Here is a 20,347-nt window from a genome sequence, read left to right on the forward strand (position 1 = left end):
TAGCATGGGCCCAACCCGATCCATATAGAAAGGTAAAGAAACACACTTGGGGCTAGGTCGAGCACAAGGACGAGCCCAGACCAAACTCCACGGCACATCTTTAGCACGTGGTACCATGTGCCTCTGATGCGCAGCAACAACACATACGCCGGTATACTCAGCGGAGAGGAGAGAGAGACACACACAGACAGAGAGAGATGGAGACAAGTGTGGACGAGTTGGAGGAGAGAGAGATGGAGATGGAGGCATCGTCGGAAAAAATAGAATATGTGAGCTACGGTGGGGAGCATCACCTACCCCTCATCATGGGGCTTGTGGATGAAGAACTCAGCGAACCCTACTCCATCTTCACCTACCGATACTTCGTCTACCTCTGGCCCCAACTCTCTTTTTTGGTATAATATACTTCTTTCCCTTTTCTTCCTACAATAATTATAATTCTTAATTACTTTTTATGTTTTTTGTTTTATTTTATATAATAACAATAATAAATTATGTGGCGGGCTTTGTGTGATTTTCAGGCTTTTCACCAAGGCAAATGTGTTGGCACCGTTGTTTGTAAGATGGGAGAGCATCGGAATACTTTCAGAGGTTACATTGCAATGCTCGTCGTCCTCAAGCCTTACAGAGGCAGAGGAATTGGTCTCTCTCTCTATATATATATATTATTTTAAGCTTTTTATTATCTACTAAATATTTGGTATAAGTACTGCACTGGAATTACATTGGGTTCATAAGGAAGCCTTCAATTGCCGACAATTACATTATTCTGACACTTAAAGCTCTCTAAATTGTAGAAATCATGGCAATGCCCAAGTCTTACTATTCTAATACAGATCCCAATCTATGCTCAAGAACTACATGTATTGCCTTGGTTTAATTGATTATACTTCCAACTATGATTCTAGAATCAGAAGCTATTATATTCCAAAAGGACCAAAACCATGTAACTGCAAATATTAATACATCTCTCAACCTTCCATTTATCTCAAAGTTCATGACAATTTTAATATATATGTAATGCTAATAACCATAAGAAAATGTTGAAATATTAGATAAATTATTAGACTCATTGCATAATATTGTCATCATATACTTTGTAGTGGAATGTAAAGCAAGGTTTTACTACAATGCGTGGTGATGATACGATTTATATGTCTTAATGTGAGTTATGGGACAAACAAATTATTGAGTTGATAAAGAGAGGTCATTGCTTTGTTCAAAGGTAAAAGTTCAACTAGGTTTGAGTCTCAGAGCAATCACTTTGTGCAAAATAATGCAAAGTTTAACTTTGTCTCCTGTAATCCTTGCCTACATCTTTGCATAGGCTGGGTAAAGCCCTTTTATCGATACATAATTTAGTAGAAATCATTTATATCCAAAGTTAATAAATTGTAGGAGTATGTGTAGAAAAGATCATCACTTTTTAAAAAATAAGATCAAATGTAGAAAGATAGTTTGAATATGAAGATTAAGAGTATTTCTTTTTGAGATGATGTGTTAACTACAATTTTTTCTTTTGTTTAATATATATTCCTGCTATTTAAGTCAATATTTTCTCTTATTGCAGCTACAGAACTTGTTACCAGATCTATTAAAGTTATGATGGAATCAGGTTGTGAAGAGGTATGTTGTCATTGCAGTGTGGCTGTTCCTTGGGGTTATTATTTCAATCAGGCAATATTGCTTCCTTCTTTTTTTATTTTATTAGAGGAAAAACTCTTAGTTCTATAACTCAGGGGTTTGAATATTGATGTAAGAGTGTATCTGTTTAATTCACTTATTCTCGTACTTGCTTCTTCATGACCAAAATACTAGAGTTTTCCTGTTCCTAGAATATTTAGAGTTTCGTAAAGATAGAGTTCTAGACAAGAGGCTAAGACAAAAACTACATAAGGGTTTTTTGAAATTTTTCTTACCTTCTTATTTTTTAAAGGTAGATGGCAATTCTTACTCAAAAAGAAAGAGAAGCAATGGCAGGGGACATTTCTTATGGGGCTTTATCTACTTTTACACAATTTAGTATGTAGATGGGACAAAACAGAAAAGACATAAATTTAGGTGAAAGGACATGGGATAATGTTAATTTGAGGAGCCTCTAGAATCTAGATTGAGAAAATTAGTAATAAAATTTATGTTACAGTACTCCCAAGAATAAAAGATTTATATCCAGGATTCCAGTCCATCCTTGCCGCACCTTGTTGAGATAGGATGAACACCAGGTAGTGGCCGTTTCATGACTACGTTTTCTGAAAATTTAAAGACTGAGCAGGGAATACTACGACAACATTGAAAACTCCTTTTCACGAGGAGCTATCACCCTTCTTGTTTCTTTCTTTTTTTTATAAGTCAGGAGCTATCACCCTTCTTCCTTATTGTCTTCATTTTTTCACCCTTGCACACAGTGACACTGCACACGAACTTGTGCATACCTGCTCATGCACTTAGGTGCACACATAAGGTTTAATAACATCATCATTATCCTTGCCTTAATCCCATATGAATGGGGCCGGCCACATGAATTCTCTCTCTCCACTCCTTTCTATTACATGCCATTACACCTACTATATTTAACATTTTTAAGTCATTTTTAATAACCTCATCCTTTCTGTCTCTTACCTTCTATTACAACTAGTCTTCTTCGTTTGACCGACTTGTCACTAGGTCTCCAATGTAAGTGTCCAAACCAACTAAATCTACTCTCTCTAATTTTCTCACCAATGGATGCCACGGCTAATTTCTCTCTCTTTAATTAGTGACCCAATCTCTTCTGGTAACACCACTCTCATCCACCTTGACATTTTCATTTTTGCTACATGAAGGCATTGTTCTTATTTCTTTTTTAGGGCCCAAATCCCAACACTCCGCTCCACACAACATAGTTAGTCTAGTAACCTATAGAATTTTCCTTCTTGCCTATGTGTCATTCTTTTATCACATAATATCCCACTAGTTGGCTCCATTTGTCCAACCTGCTCCAATTCTACTAGTTATATCCCTATCTATCTATCCATCATTTTGTATTATCGATTCACACGTAAGGTTTCGTAACATTAGAGAGAAAAGACGGCCTCTAAATTAAATTTTAAATTAATTTCGTAATTTGAAAAATGAAAACTTTCCTTTCACTTTTTAATATTAAAGATTTGCCACAACCTACTTTTGAAAATTTTAGAGGGAAATTATAGAAAATTCTTTTAAGTTTTTGAATATTATAAATAGGCCCCATTTTATTTATTTATTTATTTTTATAGAAATCCAGTGGATTCACACAATACTCCCAAGAACAAAAGCTTTATATTCAGTTCACCCTTGCCGCACCTTGTTGAGACAAGATTAACACTAGGTAGTGGCTGTTTCATGACTACGTTTCTGAAAATTTAAAGATTGAACAAGGAATACTTCCACAAGGTTGAAAACTCCTTTTCACAAAGATCTATCTCTCTTCTTCCCTATTTTCTACCTTTTCTCCCCCTTGCACACAAACATGCGCTTGAATTTTAAATTAATTTCTTAATTTGAGAAATGAAAAAACTACTTTCACTTTTCAATATTAAAGATTGGCCACAACCTACTTTTGAAATTTTTAGAGGGAAATTATAGAAAAATTCTTTTTAAGTTTTTGAATATTATGTAAAATGTCCCATTTTTTTTTCTTAGATATCCAGCAGATTAACTTGTCCCTTTCAATTCTATGCAGCTCCTCAAATGGTTGTTGAGTTTTATATCTGATTGCCTCCTGTTCTGTTCAACAATGCTAGCTCCACACAGTGTTGTCTTTAATTTCTATTACATTTGTTGCACATTTTTTGATAAGCATCTCCACTCTAGTTACTCATCTCGATCTCTATTGGAAAATCCTCCTCAATCCAACCTTCTGGATGTGTGGTCTACTAAATATAACAAGGGATGATAATTATGCAGCCTCAAGCCTAGTGATTTTGAACTGAAGGAGAGAAAATACTGCTCATTTTGTAACAATGCAGTGTTGAGCTTGAGACTATTTAGACATGTATTCCATGCCAAATTAGTTGCTCTGAGAAATCATTGTCCATCAATCTGTGCTAATAATTTTCTTCTTTGGTAGGTACTGAGCCAACATAATCTCTGAGTCCATTCTCTTACTATGGTTGCATGATTGCATCACATATATGTGCATTCCTTTTTTTTTTTTTTTTTAATTGTCTCTTCACATTAGTCATTGCCCTGTAATTTGTAAATATAACACACACACACACACACACACACACACACACACACACATATATGTATGTATATGTACATGTGGTTCTCATTTCTTTCCAAACTCTTGGATTTGAAAGCCATCCAAGCTTGCTGTATTTTGCATTCACACATTTTTAGTCTCTGCACATGAGTTGATGCCCTGTGATATCCAAAACATATATGTTATAGAAACTTGTTTTATACATGAATAATTGATGCATTTGTCTTGTTTGTTTCTTACAATAGCAAAGAATGTGTTCACAATTTATTCACTTTATTTCTTTCTTCTCTCTACCAGTCTTGAAACCTTGACCTGTGGCTTGAAAGTTAAGACCTAAAGCCACCAAGACAGGTAGACCAGTACAATTTCTTCACTTCTAACATTCTCATTGTAGGGATATGAAAAGAATTTGAAATCTTCCTACACTTTACACAGGCACAAGTAATCTATATATTGGAACTCCTGTTTTTCTGGAATCTTAGAAACCTATTTAAATTGTCTACGACTCTAATGCTCTTTCTGATTCAGCCATACTCCATTTGATGTAACAAATCCCTACTGCATATCCCCCGGTTGTACAGTAATGTGATTTGGATGTATTGTCTTATTTTGTCAATGCATTATATCTTTCATGGTCAGAATTGAAAATGTAAAGTTGTTAGCTCATGATTTTGTGTAATTCTCAAGGTAACCTTGGAAGCAGAAGTTACAAATAAGGGAGCACTTGCACTATATGGCCGTCTTGGGTTTATTAGGGCAAAAAGGCTTTTCCGTTACTACCTGAATGGAGTTGATGCTTTTCGACTGAAGCTATTATTTCCCCACCCAGAGTTATACTGTTCCCTTCCAATGATGGCCACTGGAAATGAGAGCCATGGGCAAAATGATCATGTACCACCAGAATAAAGTTCTCTGCTACAAAGCTCAAAGTTTGAAATATGATTATTAGACAACTCAGTCTACCCTTAAAAAAGAAAGATGTTGCAGAAACCACAGAATGTTTCATTGTATTGTAGAATCATAGAGGGTGTTGTACCATATATTTGTGACAGAATTTATCCTACATATATTTCCTTCGCATAATGTTTAATTCTTTGCAATTATTCTTTGTTACCATTTAGAAAACTTTGTTCCTTTGTACTACTACTTTTGGAGCAGCAGGACGTGAAACCATGAACTCTCTTGTTTAATTGGCAAATAAGCATCCCGTGTCATTTTAACATCATGTTATGCACTCTCGTCACCATTGCACGAGTGGGAGCATGAGTATGCACGCATGTAACCACCATAGTTGAGTGAAGTCAATAACAAATAGGAAACTAGGAAGAAGAGGGATCATATTGTACACGACGCCAGGAGTTAATTATAAAGAGTCAACAGATATTAATGTCATGCACACAAAACCATCTCAAGTATTGATAAGATAAAGTGCCCTCCTGATACAAAATGGAAGAGATTATACTGCTTATATGTTCCTTCAATTTCTGCAGTTGATTGGAATGAAAACATCTGAAAGTCCCAAACCTGCTAAAAAGTATCTGTGTTTTCGGTTTCTCACTCGCATCATGTCAATAGTTATTGTATAAAGCAAAATACAAAGATTAGGATAGCAACCACAAGTAATTTTGCTTCTTCCACTATTATCCAGTTGTAACGAGTAGGTGCTTCGCGATCCGACCCAAAAACTTAAGTTATTAGGTAGGGTTGACACTCAGGCCATATATATCCAATCACTCTCCCATCCGGATCCGACGTGGGACAACTCTCTTCTTGTAACATTAATCCACTTTTATATGATTCAGAAGTGCGAGTTAACTATTTATGGTAAATAGTAGCTTATCACCATCTTCTTTTTTTCCTAGTTGATACTCACGCGCACATGTTTCTTCTGAGATTTGAACTCCTGACCTTCCTTTGAAAAGTAAGAAGCCAATACCACTAGGCACAGACCCGTTGGTGTAGCCTATCATCTTCTTTCAAATTATCTCAACTTTGGACCATTTTCTTTCCCTGTAATCCTTTTTTTGTGAGCAAAATCAGCTCGAATTCACCTCTAGAAGGAACCACCAATATTACAGGACCAAAGCCCCCAGCTAAACCATCTATATGGTCTTCAGTTACCACCACCTGGTATGTTGTTTTTACTCGCCACTAGTTGATTCACAGAAAACTTTAACCTTCCCCAATCATCTTTCATCACAAAAGCATCATTCGAGGAGTGGTCAGAAATTAATAATTTTAAATGCATCTCATCAATTGCGCAACATATACTTAAACACACACGGGTGGGGGGGGGAGAGAGCTGACAACTCATTTGCCCTAATCAGCACCTCCCAGTAATTCACTGTTTAGTTCTAATTCTACAAATGACAACTGCGCCCAAATGGTTCAATTCGCAACAAAGATGTACATGACGAAATTACTTTTAACATTTCATAGTTTTCTATTGTGCAGTTAAGTGATGACAAAGGGAATGGAGGTAAGAACATTTTCTGGCCATCAAGAAAAATAGAACCATTCCCCTCTTGAGGCTTAGGTTCAATATTTACTATAACAACAGTAAGAAAAATGTTTTCCAGCTTAGGTTGCGATTTCTCATTTCCTATGTGGCAGTCTGATTCCTGTTTGCATACATACAAATAAAAATATTTTTTCATCTTAATACGGTCAAAACCTTATAGAGCAAAATGAGGAGGGTAAATTATAGGTGTTGCAAACTTAAAAAAACCATAGTAACATTCCAAAAAAGTAAAATCAGGGTTACATGCGAAATAAAATACTGGCCTAGTGCCTTACTGAATGGTCAAGTGCCCATCAAGAAGCAGTCTCATCTAACTCCATATTGGCCTTTGCCCGATACTGACGACCTGATTTCCTGCTTTTATTGGCAGCAGTTTCTGCCTCATCTTCCTCCATTGCACAAACTTCACTTTCTTCGGCACACCCAGAGGCAATGCTAATGGGCCAACCTTTTTTGTGCATAGACTCCTTGCAAGCACTTTCCGAGTTTTGCTTGGACTCAGTCCTACTTTTTACCATGGAACTGTCACCTAGCTTCTTTTTTGGAGTGAAGGTTACTGATGTAGGTAGATCAATGGAAGTGTCATCTGGCTGTGACTCACTGGTGTTTGACCTCTTCATCAGATTCAGAAAGTCTATGTAGGCTTTCCTATTAGATTCTTCATCAACATCACATGATGAATCAAAAGTATAATGTGTGTACTTCGAAGGATTCTGTATATAATCAGGAACACCCGAAGAATATTGGGGCAGGGAAGATGCTCCTACTGGCACTCTAGGTTTTTCCATTGAACAGGTTTCCAGTGCTAAATCTTTGGCTCCTTCAGACTTTTCCTCACAATCATTTGTACATCCAGGGTCAAACCGAACACGTTTCTGTGATTTCGGGTCCATCTGATTTTCCCTCCTCTTCAGAATCGACTTCAAGTGTACAACATCTTCTGACGTTTCACTATTGTTGGTATCCACAGCAGGTCGACCAATACATTCAGAAGATCGTGGAAACCCAAAATTACTAGCTGCTTCTGCATCTTCTTTAAGCCTAATTTTTGCAGCCGAGTGATTTGCACGAGGGTCTCTTGTGACATCCTTAAATGTATCGGGAAGTTCGTTGTGAGAATTTATATCTGTCCCATAATCAGTAATATCACTCATATACAAGCGATCACCGGCCTCTTCCCTGCCAACAGCCACTTTGTCAAATTCATCTTCCTCGTCCTGCAGAAGAATTGGAGAAGATAAAAATTTCAGATCCAGAGTCTCCATTTGAGAGGGATAAACTCTTAATGTAGAAATTAAGAGCAAAAATAAACTCTTACGCTCAGGCAATATGAAAAAATCATGTAAAGACATTAGATGGTACATTAACAAAAGTATAAACTGTTGGCACTTGCTGTCGTTTAGTGTGGGCAAATTTTGTAACAAAATCCAAAGTTTGAGTTTTGTTTATTTTAAATTCAGAGAATACCTTTGATAATAACGCATCAAGATAAAGAGATTAACTATGGTCATTAATTGAAAAAGGTGAAACTAACTTCATGATCACCAAAGTGGGTATACATTTTATGCATTGATGCGTTTGGGTATGCAGAGCAATTCTCATACACTAAGTTTTTAAGCAAACTGGACGGAGTTAAATTGAGTTCCAATCAATCAAGCCATATATGGATGGATCTACGGATGAATGCCTTTTAAAAAACACGTGCATCTAGAGAGAGACTGTATTGTGAGTTCTTGTCTTCTTGATGGATGGATCAATGTATGGTTGTTGTGATGGTGCATATGGAAGGAGGGGAATAGTTGAAGTGAGCATCTTTCTTCGCAGCGGGGTCTGGGGAAAGAATAGGAAAGGTGATTTCGGTATATTTCTGACCAGGAACAAGGACTATTATCAGAAGAATAATTTTTTTGTCGGGGCAATATCTTTGAAAAGATAGATTGCCCATCTTTTCTTTCATCTGGAGTATAGCTAAGCTATAGCATTCAGTATTGAACTCATTGTACTTTTGGAATGAGAAAAAGAATATGAGATTGGTTAAGTTTTTATTGTAGATTTTGGGTGGGGTGTATATGAAACTACTATAATTTTTGTTTACATGGGGCTCCTTCTCATATATAAATCGCAACTTACATGGATTGTGTTTCCTGTATTGAATCTTTTATTGAGTTCATCTTCAATTTCTTATATTGAATAAATGATTATAAGGATTTTATTATTATCAAAATTTTATTTTTTAATGCACTTCCACCTAGAAAACCAAAAAGATGATATGATAACAGATTGATCATGTCTTGATTACACAAACACATATTATATATATATATAGATAGAGAGGGAGAGAAATAGTAATAAGAAGATCATTAGATGGTGGTAGCATACCTCGTAGTCTAGAGTAGGATCGAGACCAATGGAGGATCGAATGTCGAATTCAAGGTCATCTGGTTGTCTGAGTAGTTGACGTGAGGATCGCTGGTTTCCATCATCTTCTGATTCTTCAAAGTCGCTGAGGTCTTCAAGTTCGTCGGCCTCCGAAAGGTCTTCAATACGGGTGGGTCTATTTTGTCGGTTGTTGGACGGGTAGGGTTGAGGCTGGAGATGGTCCAGGTCGGGGCTATCTCTTTCTCGGTTCCATTCTCTTCTTTCCTTCTCTTCGTCGGTCAGACACCACTGGGAAGTAAGAGACGAAGATGGAGCTGGAGATGACGATGACTTTGAAAAAGCGAGAGAGCCGAACACCTTGTCCACACGAACCCTAAAACTTTCTTCCATGGATGATGATGATGCCTTCCACAGAGCAAAGCAGAGATCGATTGATTAGGGTTTCTTTCTTTTCTGTTCAGGTTGTGTAATAACCCTTCCTTTCTCTTGCCCCGTAGCCAATTCTTTCTTTTATAGGCTACCCTACTCCTTTCCTAATTCCAACTAAGCGATCTTTCTAAATCAGTCCTGCCCACTTACCAAAGTTGCACATCTGGGCTTCTTCGAAGTTGGGTCTAATATTTATCCCCAATGGACTATTTTTTCCTGACTTAATAATTACACTGAATATGGCCTAAATGGATGCAAATTTTGCCAAAAATTTACAAAACAAAAATCTAAGTCAGGTCAAGCGAGAGCACAAAAATTATAAAATTAAGTAACAATTAGTGAGAATTTGAGTTAAAGTGCACGCGGAGTGTGAGAGCAAGAGCATGTTCGGAACAGGAGAGCGACACTTGTTGAGAATGATTCTGTGACTTAGATAAAAATACCTATTATCAAGTTTTGTCACTAACAACGCTAACAACTAAGAAAAATATCAAAAAGCAAGCAAGTTCAAAGGGCATTTTGGTCCACGAAAAAAACTGTACTTGGGGTTCAGTATCATGTGCCTCGAATTTCATGTGTATATTTTATTTAGACTCTATACATGGTGTTTTCCACGCACATACACCATTAATCTTGTTTTTTTAGTTATTCCTATTATTCAATATAACTCCTTAGTCTTGTATAATGCAAAAATATTATTTTCCCCTTTACAAAATTACCCTTCTTGTTCCAAAAGTGTTGATGTTTATTTGGTAACATTTGTGTAAATTATGGAAGAATGCTTATTTGGTTAATGTCTAACTACGGATTTTAAAAACAAAATTGAGTGGAAAAATTAGGAACAAAAAAATTGAGTTGGAATTTAAATGGGGCAGAGGGACTTATTAAAAAAAATTTAAAAATGGGGCAGGGGAAGGGATACTTAAACATTGTTGTGACAAAATCGAAAAACTTAAACGGGAGCGAAAACGGAGAAGGGACTCAAACCGTTTCCATCTCTAAATTAGATTCTTTAGGTTGGAGTTTTTCAACCAAACCCAATTAGAGGCAGTGTTCCTAACTATATATCATCCGCAAGAATGACATTCATAAATATCCTTTTTTTTTTTTTTTCTTTTTTTAATATAAATGCATCCTCCCATCCCATGATTCATTCATTCAGCTGAGCAGAGCTCCCAAAAATTATAGTTAGAATTACCAACCAACAAGATGCAAGCAACAGCTTTGTGTTTGGCACCAAGTTGACACCAACTCTTCTCCCTTGTGTCAAAGTCTTCCACTACTCCAAAAAGTCTTTGATATAGTTGTGAAACATGCATGCCCAACTAAAGCCTCCCAGATAAAATATTATTATCCAAAATCCAAAAATGATCTACAGTACAATACAACACATGAATCAACCATAACAGGGAAAAAAAGGTTCCCAAATTTAAATGGATCATATATATAAAAAAGACATTGATCATCATGATGAACATTCATTTGACAATCTTGAAACAGAATCATTCTCATATCCGTGTTTCAAGACTACTTCGAAGAGATCATTCTCAAAGAACGCAGAATGGAGAGCCCTGACGCATTGTTCTGCTTCACTGTCATTTACTATCATTGAGATGTTAACCTGGTTGACAGAAAAAGCAAAAAAATTAAAAAAAATGATGTGTTAAATAGATACTATAAGTTACATATTCACTTAATTATTATAATCACATCTACTGCTCTCAAGATTTTCCATAGAGATACTGGGCACCAAAAAAAGGAGGAAGGGAGGAGGGGGAGGTCCAATCCTAGAACTCCACATATTAGAAATCTTGACTATTTAATTTGTCCCAATCATGCTAAACCAAATGGTGCCTGTGTATGCCTTTTTGGTTCGTTTGAATATGTATATATTGACTGCTTGCCAAAATCTTCAAATCTGTTAGTTCAAATTTATAGGCACGGGAATCTCCTCAGTTGGTACATTTAGCTATGGATCCCCGACCATTCAACATATTTAAGTGTTCTGTCATGTTGCTTTAAGACCTATGCATGGGATGCAAAGCAGACCAACAACTTAAAACAAAAATGCATATGCAACAGAGAACATCATATGTTTGAGGCCAAATACCTTAGATGCACCTTGAGAGATCATCTGAACATTGACTCCTATGTTACGAAGAACATGAAATGCCTGCCAAAAAATGCAACAAGAATCAATACAACTAGTAAATTGTCATAAACAAACGGGCAGATAGATGATGAGCAAACCGAGCAGCATTAGAGGGCTAATGAGTCGACAGACTGATAATCTATTATCACTATGCAAATGGTGGGAAAACAAAGATTAAAAAGAAAAAAAGAGGGTTAGTGAGGGTACTCTGAAGCAACATAGATGAAATACACTTTCTTCCAACACATTGGTGGGGGTCGCAAAAGACCAAGGTTGAAGTGAGTACACTTCCTTCAACACCCCCACCAACAATGCCATCTTTTGCTTTATTTTTTGTTTGGTTGTTGTTATTTGTTGCTTCTGGAAGAGTTTTTTCCAGTGGTTTGTATGTTTGAGGAGCCATTCCTCTGTTGATTGTTTAATAAATTTGCCCAGGGAAACAAAAAAAAAAAAAGAGAGAGGGAGAGAGAGAGAAGGGAAAAGAACATGCTTTATCTTGACAAGAAACTCACACACCCAAATTGCCCCACGGAGACTTCAACTCTTGACCTTCCACTTTGGAAGATAAGTTAGTACCCAATATTCATTAAGAGTTCAAAGTAGAGGCTATGTACAGGTTATTCTTTAATGAACTTTCAATTCAAGACACCCTAAGATGGGGAAGTTGGATCCTGATTGGTGAACGAGTAGAATGAAGAGACTACACATCAATGATGTATCCCTACAAACATGGTTGTCATTATAAAATAAAAGCTACAAAAAGAAAAATTGAATAAAAATAACTTGACTCAATCACTGAATCAGGTATGCAGGTTTTACAGCACCTTCTCTAGAATCAGTGAGGACCTTTGAACATTCCCAATGAGAGAGATGATTGATCTATGCTGAAGGAGATTTACAACTGCAACTTTTTCGAGTTCTTCCACAACATGGTCAAGTTCCTGCTCAAAGAAACATATTACCAACGGAGTTTAGAAGTCAAAAGTCAAAGCACGGGAAAAGGGAAAGAGAGACTTATAAGATAGTTGTATTAATTTGGGGGGGGAGGGGAAACAAGAACATGAAACAATATGCCTGCCTGCTGAATCAGTTCTCTGCTCCAGAGCTTTGATGGGTCCAATGTCAAGGAAATACTAACTTCACTAGTAGCTACAACATCCACAGATATACCCAAGTCTTCAAAGATTGAAAATACCTGCACAGAGACAATGCCAAGCATTATTGATTAGACTTAAAAATAAATTGAGCTGGCTGGCCAGAGACTAAAACAGTAGATTCAGCAATTACAACTTTTACCTTAGCGAGAAATCCAAATTGACCAAGCATGTAAGTACTAACAATATCCAACATAGTTACATTCCGTTTCAAAACGATGCTAGTTAGTACCGCCTAGAAGTGGAAAGAAGTCATGTTCAGCTGTTTCAATTTTTTATGCAATAATGATTTTCATTTATTGAAGATTGTGCTGCAACAAACCTTACTCATATCTCTTGTTCTAGTGATGAGGGTACCTGGGGCATTGGGGTTGTAAGAATTCTTAACTCTAACAGGGATATCTCCCTCTCTTGCTGGCCTCATGGACTGTGGATGCAGGACCTGTAAGGACACAAAAAATGTATTCAGCAAGTTCATTGTTTTATTTATTTATTATATAATTTCTGAGTTTCTTTCTCTTTCTGTCTCAGTTTCTGAAATTGCCAAAGTTTACAGAGAGTAAGACACAAATACATAGAGAATAACTGCTGAACATTGGCATCAAGGTTAATGACACCAGATTAGGATCATTCAAGGTACTTTTAGTTTAAAAAGTATAATTTTGAGCATTTGGATGGATAACACATGCTCTACAAAAAATAAGAAGCATAAAAGAAGGAACTTTGAAAATCTAAATAATTATGATGACACACACAAGTATCCAATCTTACTTCTTGAACCATCTCAGAAAGGGACAGTAAGTAGCCAATTTTTCTCTATCAGTTGCACACTCTGGTGAGGATAGGGGCAAATTAAAACAGGTATATCATAAATTTGAACCAATTTGCATAAAGTTAGAACTTTTCGATTAAGATGGAGATGCAGAACATGCTAAGGGGCGCATCAGGAATTTCACATGATGAACACCATTGCTATTGTGCAATCGAATTAAAGTTTGAGAATCTGACAGTTAACTTTAAGTTAATTGCGACGTGCGATACAGATTCGTTGATTTCTATATTCTTATTCTTCTATTCTCTTTTATTTGTTTATTTTTAAACTTCACATATGTTTTATCTTGATTACTGTTAATAACTGTCTTGAAGATCCTTTTGGTTTCTTAAACTCTACCATATCTAATCTCAAATTGACCTGAAACCATTCTCTAGCATTTCCCCGTTCGATTAATTCACACATACCGTGATTAGTTTCTTCCAGTACTTCCCTGTGATTCCTGCAACCAATCACTTTTAAAACCAATGATACCAATCCTACCATTTCCATCTACAAAAACTACGACCTTTCCTCTAACTTTAAAACCCTACACTTTGAGGGCTTCCAGAACCTTATTCCACCATTAGCCTGAATGTAGGCAGCATTATTCAAAATTTCCTAAATTTAGTTTGTTATCAAAGAAAAGTTCCCATCTTCCATTCAGGAAAAAAATAAAATAAAATTTCCCATCTTTTTTATTCAATGTTAATTTCTGTTTTTTTATATTGCCACTGTGGTGATTAATGTAAAGCTTGTATCTAAGTTTGAATTCGGATCAAAGAGCTTTGAAACTAGAAAAATAAATTTTGGTAAGAGGATGGGTTCTTTGGAGGCTACAGTTTAATCCCTAATGGCTTCTGCTGGGGGGTACCGCATTGGGCAGAAGACGATCCTGCCTTCTTTCATTAAAGTCAAGGAATTGGATGTGTATACCAATAGAAAAGAAGTCTCAAAAATTGAAATTTAAAATCAAGGAATGAAACAGCTGCCTTTTTTATTTGGTACTCTGTATTGTTGAGTTATACATAAAGACAAGTAAGATGATGTTACTGGTACCAAATTTGAAGTAGAAGTTAGTTGCAAATTGCGATAGCTGAAGAAGCAGAAAGGAAAACAATAATAGTGATGATCATAATACTAAAGCCAGTGAAGTCCAATTGGAGGATAATATCTGGTTAACAATGTGTCCCCAGAAACTCTAAAGATATTTTTAATTTGCAAGTCATTCTAGCCATCAATTTCATTATTTGAGGTATAGTAAGCGAACCAGCAAGCTAGGAATCAGATCGTGTCGGAGACGAGAGAGAGGGACCTGAGAGATTCTTCCTCTATAGATCTTCTTCGATGGTTTTCGGTACTTCTGTAAGCCTTGCACCTCTACTGAGTAAGGCCTGAGTCGCAGCATCAAGGTCTGACCCAAATTGAGCAAGGGCGGCCACTTCGCGATATTGTGCCAATTCAAGTTTTGAACTACCGCAGACTTGTTTCCAGATTAAATGGCATGATGAAACAGGACATTTTAATATTATCTAACTTTTTTTAATAGGAAAATTGATGCCAAATAAACATTGAATTTTACTCTTTTTAAGGATAAAATGCTGAAGCTACTTCCAACTTTTCTTATTCATTTTAGTTTTCTAAAAGCTTTCAGTAACCTTAGCCCACCACAAACCTAAAAGTAGGGCGGAATAATTTAGTTTTCTAGGAATTCCTAATCAGATAGTGTGAATGAATTAATTGAAAATCTAGTTGATTAAACAGCAATGGTTAACCCCAATAATCAGATACCGTGCATGAAACGATTGAAAATATAGTTATTAAACGGCATTGGTTAATTCCATAAATTTGGTGTCTTCAATTTTTTTTTTCCTTTGCATGAATATTTGAACAAAATACAATCACTAGGTAAATTTATTCAGAAAAAGTCATGCTAAAGTTCAGCCAAATATCCTGCCAGTTGAACAATTTGCACAAAGATGATATTCAAATGAAAATCATAGCCAGAACTAACACAGATCCTGGCCCATTAATACCCGTGCAAGCAATCAAACACAAGAGTGTAATGTTCTTATACTCTGAAAGCAACATCGCTTGATACCTGAGCACCAAAATATGCAAGTTCAGATGCCTCCTCAAATGTTAGAAATGGCACAGGTTCTGCATGTGGATATATGTTAGGATCACAAGCCAAAACACCATCAACATCCTTCCATACCTGTAATGGATCGAGAAAAAGGTTCTTAAATATTTTGCCTAGAATTATCAGATAGGAGTCATGTTACTCATATATATACATAATCTTGAAGCTTATTAAAATATTTAAAGAATTTTGAACTCCTCAGTATAACACACCGAATTTCTCTATACTTCTGATTTGTCCGTGTGTTCACATTTTCATGATGATTGTGCAGCTCTATCAACAAATCTCAACATATAATGCATTCAGGGTGTGGTGGTGTGCACTAACCTGAATTTCTCGCAACCCCAACGCTTTACCAATAGTGGTTGCTGTCAAATCACTACCACCCCTACCCAATGTCGTCACTGCACAAGATCTCCAGCCCTGCAATCACAAAATTCCAATATATCACATTATTATAGACCAACAAATTGAAAATCCCACTTAAGTTGAGCAGACACTATGACACCTTTAACAAAGAAAAAGTATAAGGGTACTGCAAGTAGAAAGACCTTTCCAAGGAAGCCAGTAACAACGGGAACTGCAGCATCACTCATCCAATCACTCTGTAATCTCTTTGCAACAGCTGGATAAGTTGCTTCCAAAATATCCGCATTTGTAAAGTCATCGGTTGTTATAAAACCAATATCAAACGCATCATACTGCAAAAACAATACACAGTGACAATCAGCCATTGTCAAAAGCAGTACTAGCAAAGGCACCTACAAGTACAGCAAAAGTATGGCCAGCAGGTAATGTGACATAAGGAAATAAATATTCTGTATAATTTACGACATTCAAATTATCTACAAAGCCCTAACCAATAAAAAAAGAAAGTATAAAGTATAAAATATTTACTCCCATCTGATCTTGCTAAAATTGCTAAATATATATTTATATATGTTCAAGTGGCTACTTCTGTCAGCTTATATATTACGTTGGTCAACCATTACATTGGTCAACCATACTTCTATCAACTAGAATTAATAGGCTTCCTCCATGATTGACGGCTCAACACAACTATTTCATAATCCCATCTGAGTTACTACCTTCTTTTTTCTTTTTCTTTTTCCCTGCACAGAGCCTTTCATAGAATAACTCTGTAACAAAGAATACCACATTTATCCCCTTGTTTCTAACCAACCACAAATAAAACCAATAATCTATCAAGAGTACTATGAGAATAGGTTGAAAGCAGCAGTTTTTAGATGTAAAATACATGGACTTAAAACAACACAACACACATCACTAAATTTAAACATATATCTGAACTGTGCAAGGAAGACAAGAAGTGATACACATTATAAAGCAAAACCTAATTACAGAGATTTTCAAGATTAAGCACAATTTCGAGTTGTGAAACCACCAAATAACATCTGATTCTACAAATAATCATTTCAATCCGATATTCCTTTTTTTTCTTTTTGGTTTTTTACGCCTTTCTGATGTACTGTTAAGCAACTCTAGACTTGCAAGTTCTTTGCCTTACAAAATTAATAACATGAGGTGCTGATGATACTGCATATATATATATATATATATATGTCTTTTCATAGAAAATTTCTTTCCCTTTTACGAATAAACATTTATTCCATTTGGAAATTCTATATACAATGAAACCTCTTCCTCAGCAGTTGGGATAAGTATAAAAAGAAAATGATGGTCTTATTAAAATAGATGAAAGAAAAATAAATGATGGGAAATCCACATCTAAAATCACAGGACGGGTGATGTTTGACCAAGAAGTAACATATAGACCCGAATTCATATCTCTAGCCACGTTCTTCATTATAGAAATTACTAAGTTATTTTATCACTTAATGGAGAATACGAACTTGCTAAGCATACTATACTTGATATAAATGATCAGAAAACATCATACTTGCCGGGCTTTAACACCAATTTTATTTAAATAAGCTGCAAAAATTCTTGTTGACATGCACTCCCCGAATGAGACTAAGTAGTCTTTTGTGCGTAGAGTCAACTCTTTCATCACAGCAATTCCCTTCAGAAGTTGCTCCAGTTCTTCTAGGTGTACTGCAAAATAGTTTTACAAAAAAAGTGAATTGAAAGTGAAAATATACACTAGTAAGATTGCATGAATATTAGCTCAACATACATGATGAAAAATAACAGAATTTATGGACCATAAACAAATAGAGGGAAATCAGAAGATATCTTAAAGAGAATCATAAATGGAGAGTATGTTTTACAGAATGGGCTGTCAATGTGAAAAGCCTCTATTGTCTATATCAACAGCTATATTTCATTGTACTTGTACTATAATAAGGCATATTATTGAAGAACTTGGTCATCAAGAGATGATGAGTAAGGCTGGCATATCAACTTGTATCCTGGAGAGTTGCTTCCGAAAAGGGAAGAAAAAGAGAGTATGAATTCTTTAACTTCATTAATGAAACATTTTCAAACTGTTATCAGTGGAATTCCAAATTTTTGAGGTGCGAACATCATTAATGGGGTTTCCCCAATACAGTTTCCGGAATTCAGTTTTAGCAAATCAAACAATACATGACCTAAATGTACCCCAAGTCAAATGTCATAAAATTTGATATCCATCTATGTATTTATGCATAAAATGGTGAGGAAGTAATACATAGTGCACACTGCACAAGTGTTAGAACAACCAGAAGGCATTGAACATAATATAGTAAATTCTTTACAGAGAATGTATAAACAGCAATAAGGAAACTTCAACTCGAAAGTATTCACATCAACATACAATAACGGAATGTTATTGCAAAATAGGAACTTACATGCAATGGTGGACCTGTCAACTCCCAGTTCATCAATGGTTCTGAAAAGAGTGTATTTATGGTAAATGAGAATGGATTCAACTTACACAAGGCAATTATGGATTCTAGGTATCCACATACCTGAGATGCAGTTCTTTCACAAATGTGAATTCATCAATATTGGAGACATTAGAAATGCCACAACTGACTGCCTTTTCTCCAGCCTAACAGACAAGCAACAAAATTGATTCAGAAACTTGTTAAGAGGGAAGTAACAACCAAACACAATTAATAAGATAAGGAATAATAACACTCCTACAAAAGAAAGTGAGAGGTATGAATGAGTATACCATCAAAAGGAGGTTAGTTGTCTTTCCCATAGCAGAGAGAACAATGACTGGGGTTTCTTCTGGAAAGCTGAGAAAAAGGTGAGCAACTTCTTTCATCCTCTCTGCAGAGGCTAATGAAGATCCACCAAATTTCATCACACATGTCAATTCTTTAGCTACTCTGTGACAAGTTTTATGCTTGGCATCATTCCGTTCAAGCACATCTATATTTGCTTTCTCACAATTGATGGTTAAAGCTCTTCTCCGACTTGAATTCCACACCGTTGTAGATAACTCAGAAACCGAAGCCATAGACACTCCAAAATGAAGCTGCTGGTGCTGCTGTGAAAACGGCAGCGGATGCCCGTGCCAAGCTCTCTTTGACAATCCAGGGTAGAGAGTTTTAACACCACATAAATGCATTGTATTGGCCATACCAATTGAAGACACAATGGATGATGAGTAAACAAGTTGTTTCGACAAATGAGGTACTCTGTGTTTTCCGAAAACCACCAGAGAGAATTAACTAATAATGTTTGCTGATGAAATAGAAATGTTGAAAGATCTGATCAGCTAATAGAATATTTTTGTGTATAAAAATCAACAAAATATGAAATGAAGAAAGAAATGAGATGGAGATACTACATAAAAGCCTAAATAGCTCTAATTGTGAAGAACACTGAAAAAAAAAAAAAAAAAAGTATAATTACGAGTAGTAGGGTGGTTTTGTGCTTGATTGATCTCAACTGAAGGAGGAAATGTGAGACTAATGTTTCAATAAATAAATAAATTTTAAAAAAAGGGTTTGGTACATATGATCCATAGCAAGCAAATGGGCTACATGAAAAAGAGTGGACGTACCTTGAGAGAGACAGGACAGGGCAGGGCAGGAGAATGAGGAGGCAATGCGAGTTAGGTTTTGAGACAGAGAGAAGGATGTGTGTGTCTAGGGTTTTGGTGTTTGCAATGGATTCCTCCCTCAAGTGGTCCGCTTGAGAGGGGGGGAAGGAAGGAAGAAAAGCTCAATAATAAATCTGGGTGAAACAGAAGAGACTCGGCGCCGCCCTCTCATTTGGAATGAATGGTATTAGGGAGAAGAAATGTGTAATTTTAATACCAGTAATACTTGGTGACCGACCAATCAAAATCTAACAATTGATTTTGTAATAATATAATTGTGAATCATATGCTTTTTCAGTCATGGATTGCTATGCTAGATATGCGTCTGCCTTTGTAAAGCGAAATTTCAACGCCATAAAATTGAAAAACTTATTTTTAGCGTTGAATATTGAGGTGATGTGACCTGTTTGCTGTTGTGAGTCCAACATTCTGACGCGGCGTGCGTAGACTTGGCATTATGTATGTACGTATGAATTAATAAACGTTTCGGAGATATTTTAGGTGGCCTTTCA

At 36.0% G+C, this 20,347-nt stretch overlaps 3 protein-coding genes across 5 annotated transcripts; 1 reads left to right on the plus strand and 2 right to left on the minus strand.

The window, feature by feature from the left end:
- The first annotated feature begins 46 nt into the window (after nucleotides 1-46).
- On the plus strand, nucleotides 47-5,350 carry LOC132315602 (N-alpha-acetyltransferase MAK3). Of its 2 annotated transcripts, none has more exons than XM_059813936.1 (4): nucleotides 47-395; nucleotides 522-591; nucleotides 1,571-1,626; nucleotides 4,913-5,350. In XM_059813936.1, exons 1-4 carry the CDS (start codon nucleotides 198-200, stop codon nucleotides 5,129-5,131), a joined length of 543 nt encoding a protein of 180 aa, XP_059669919.1. In that variant the 5' UTR covers nucleotides 47-197; the 3' UTR covers nucleotides 5,132-5,350. The 2 variants fall into 2 exon arrangements, with proteins under 2 accessions (XP_059669919.1, XP_059669918.1); XM_059813935.1 differs by having other exon boundaries at nucleotides 48-395; nucleotides 522-642.
- A 1,550-nt stretch (nucleotides 5,351-6,900) lies between these two features.
- LOC132315603 (uncharacterized) lies at nucleotides 6,901-9,647 on the minus strand. Its single transcript, XM_059813937.1, has 2 exons — nucleotides 9,126-9,647; nucleotides 6,901-7,963 (listed from the first exon to the last, which is right to left on the minus strand). Exons 1-2 carry the CDS (start codon nucleotides 9,513-9,515, stop codon nucleotides 7,040-7,042), a joined length of 1,314 nt encoding a protein of 437 aa, XP_059669920.1. The 5' UTR covers nucleotides 9,516-9,647; the 3' UTR covers nucleotides 6,901-7,039.
- A 1,225-nt stretch (nucleotides 9,648-10,872) lies between these two features.
- Nucleotides 10,873-20,127, minus strand: LOC132315604 (aspartokinase 2, chloroplastic-like). Of its 2 annotated transcripts, none has more exons than XM_059813939.1 (14): nucleotides 19,797-20,127; nucleotides 18,957-19,428; nucleotides 18,748-18,830; nucleotides 18,628-18,668; nucleotides 17,736-17,890; nucleotides 16,366-16,515; nucleotides 16,142-16,237; nucleotides 15,773-15,889; nucleotides 13,183-13,302; nucleotides 13,003-13,095; nucleotides 12,785-12,901; nucleotides 12,531-12,647; nucleotides 11,665-11,727; nucleotides 10,873-11,175 (listed from the first exon to the last, which is right to left on the minus strand). In XM_059813939.1, the coding sequence occupies exons 2-14, from the start codon at nucleotides 19,368-19,370 to the stop codon at nucleotides 11,020-11,022; spliced, it is 1,722 nt and encodes a 573-aa protein (XP_059669922.1). In that variant the 5' UTR covers nucleotides 19,371-19,428; nucleotides 19,797-20,127; the 3' UTR covers nucleotides 10,873-11,019. The 2 variants fall into 2 exon arrangements, with proteins under 2 accessions (XP_059669922.1, XP_059669921.1); XM_059813938.1 differs by having other exon boundaries at nucleotides 18,957-19,474.
- Between the last annotated feature and the right edge of the window lie 220 nt (nucleotides 20,128-20,347).

The sequence above is a fragment of the Cornus florida genome, unplaced genomic scaffold (assembly GCF_030987335.1).
Source record: "Cornus florida cultivar Cherokee Brave unplaced genomic scaffold, ASM3098733v1 CherokeeBrave_3.0.0_Hap2_Chr07, whole genome shotgun sequence".
Classification (NCBI taxonomy): domain Eukaryota; kingdom Viridiplantae; phylum Streptophyta; class Magnoliopsida; order Cornales; family Cornaceae; genus Cornus; species Cornus florida.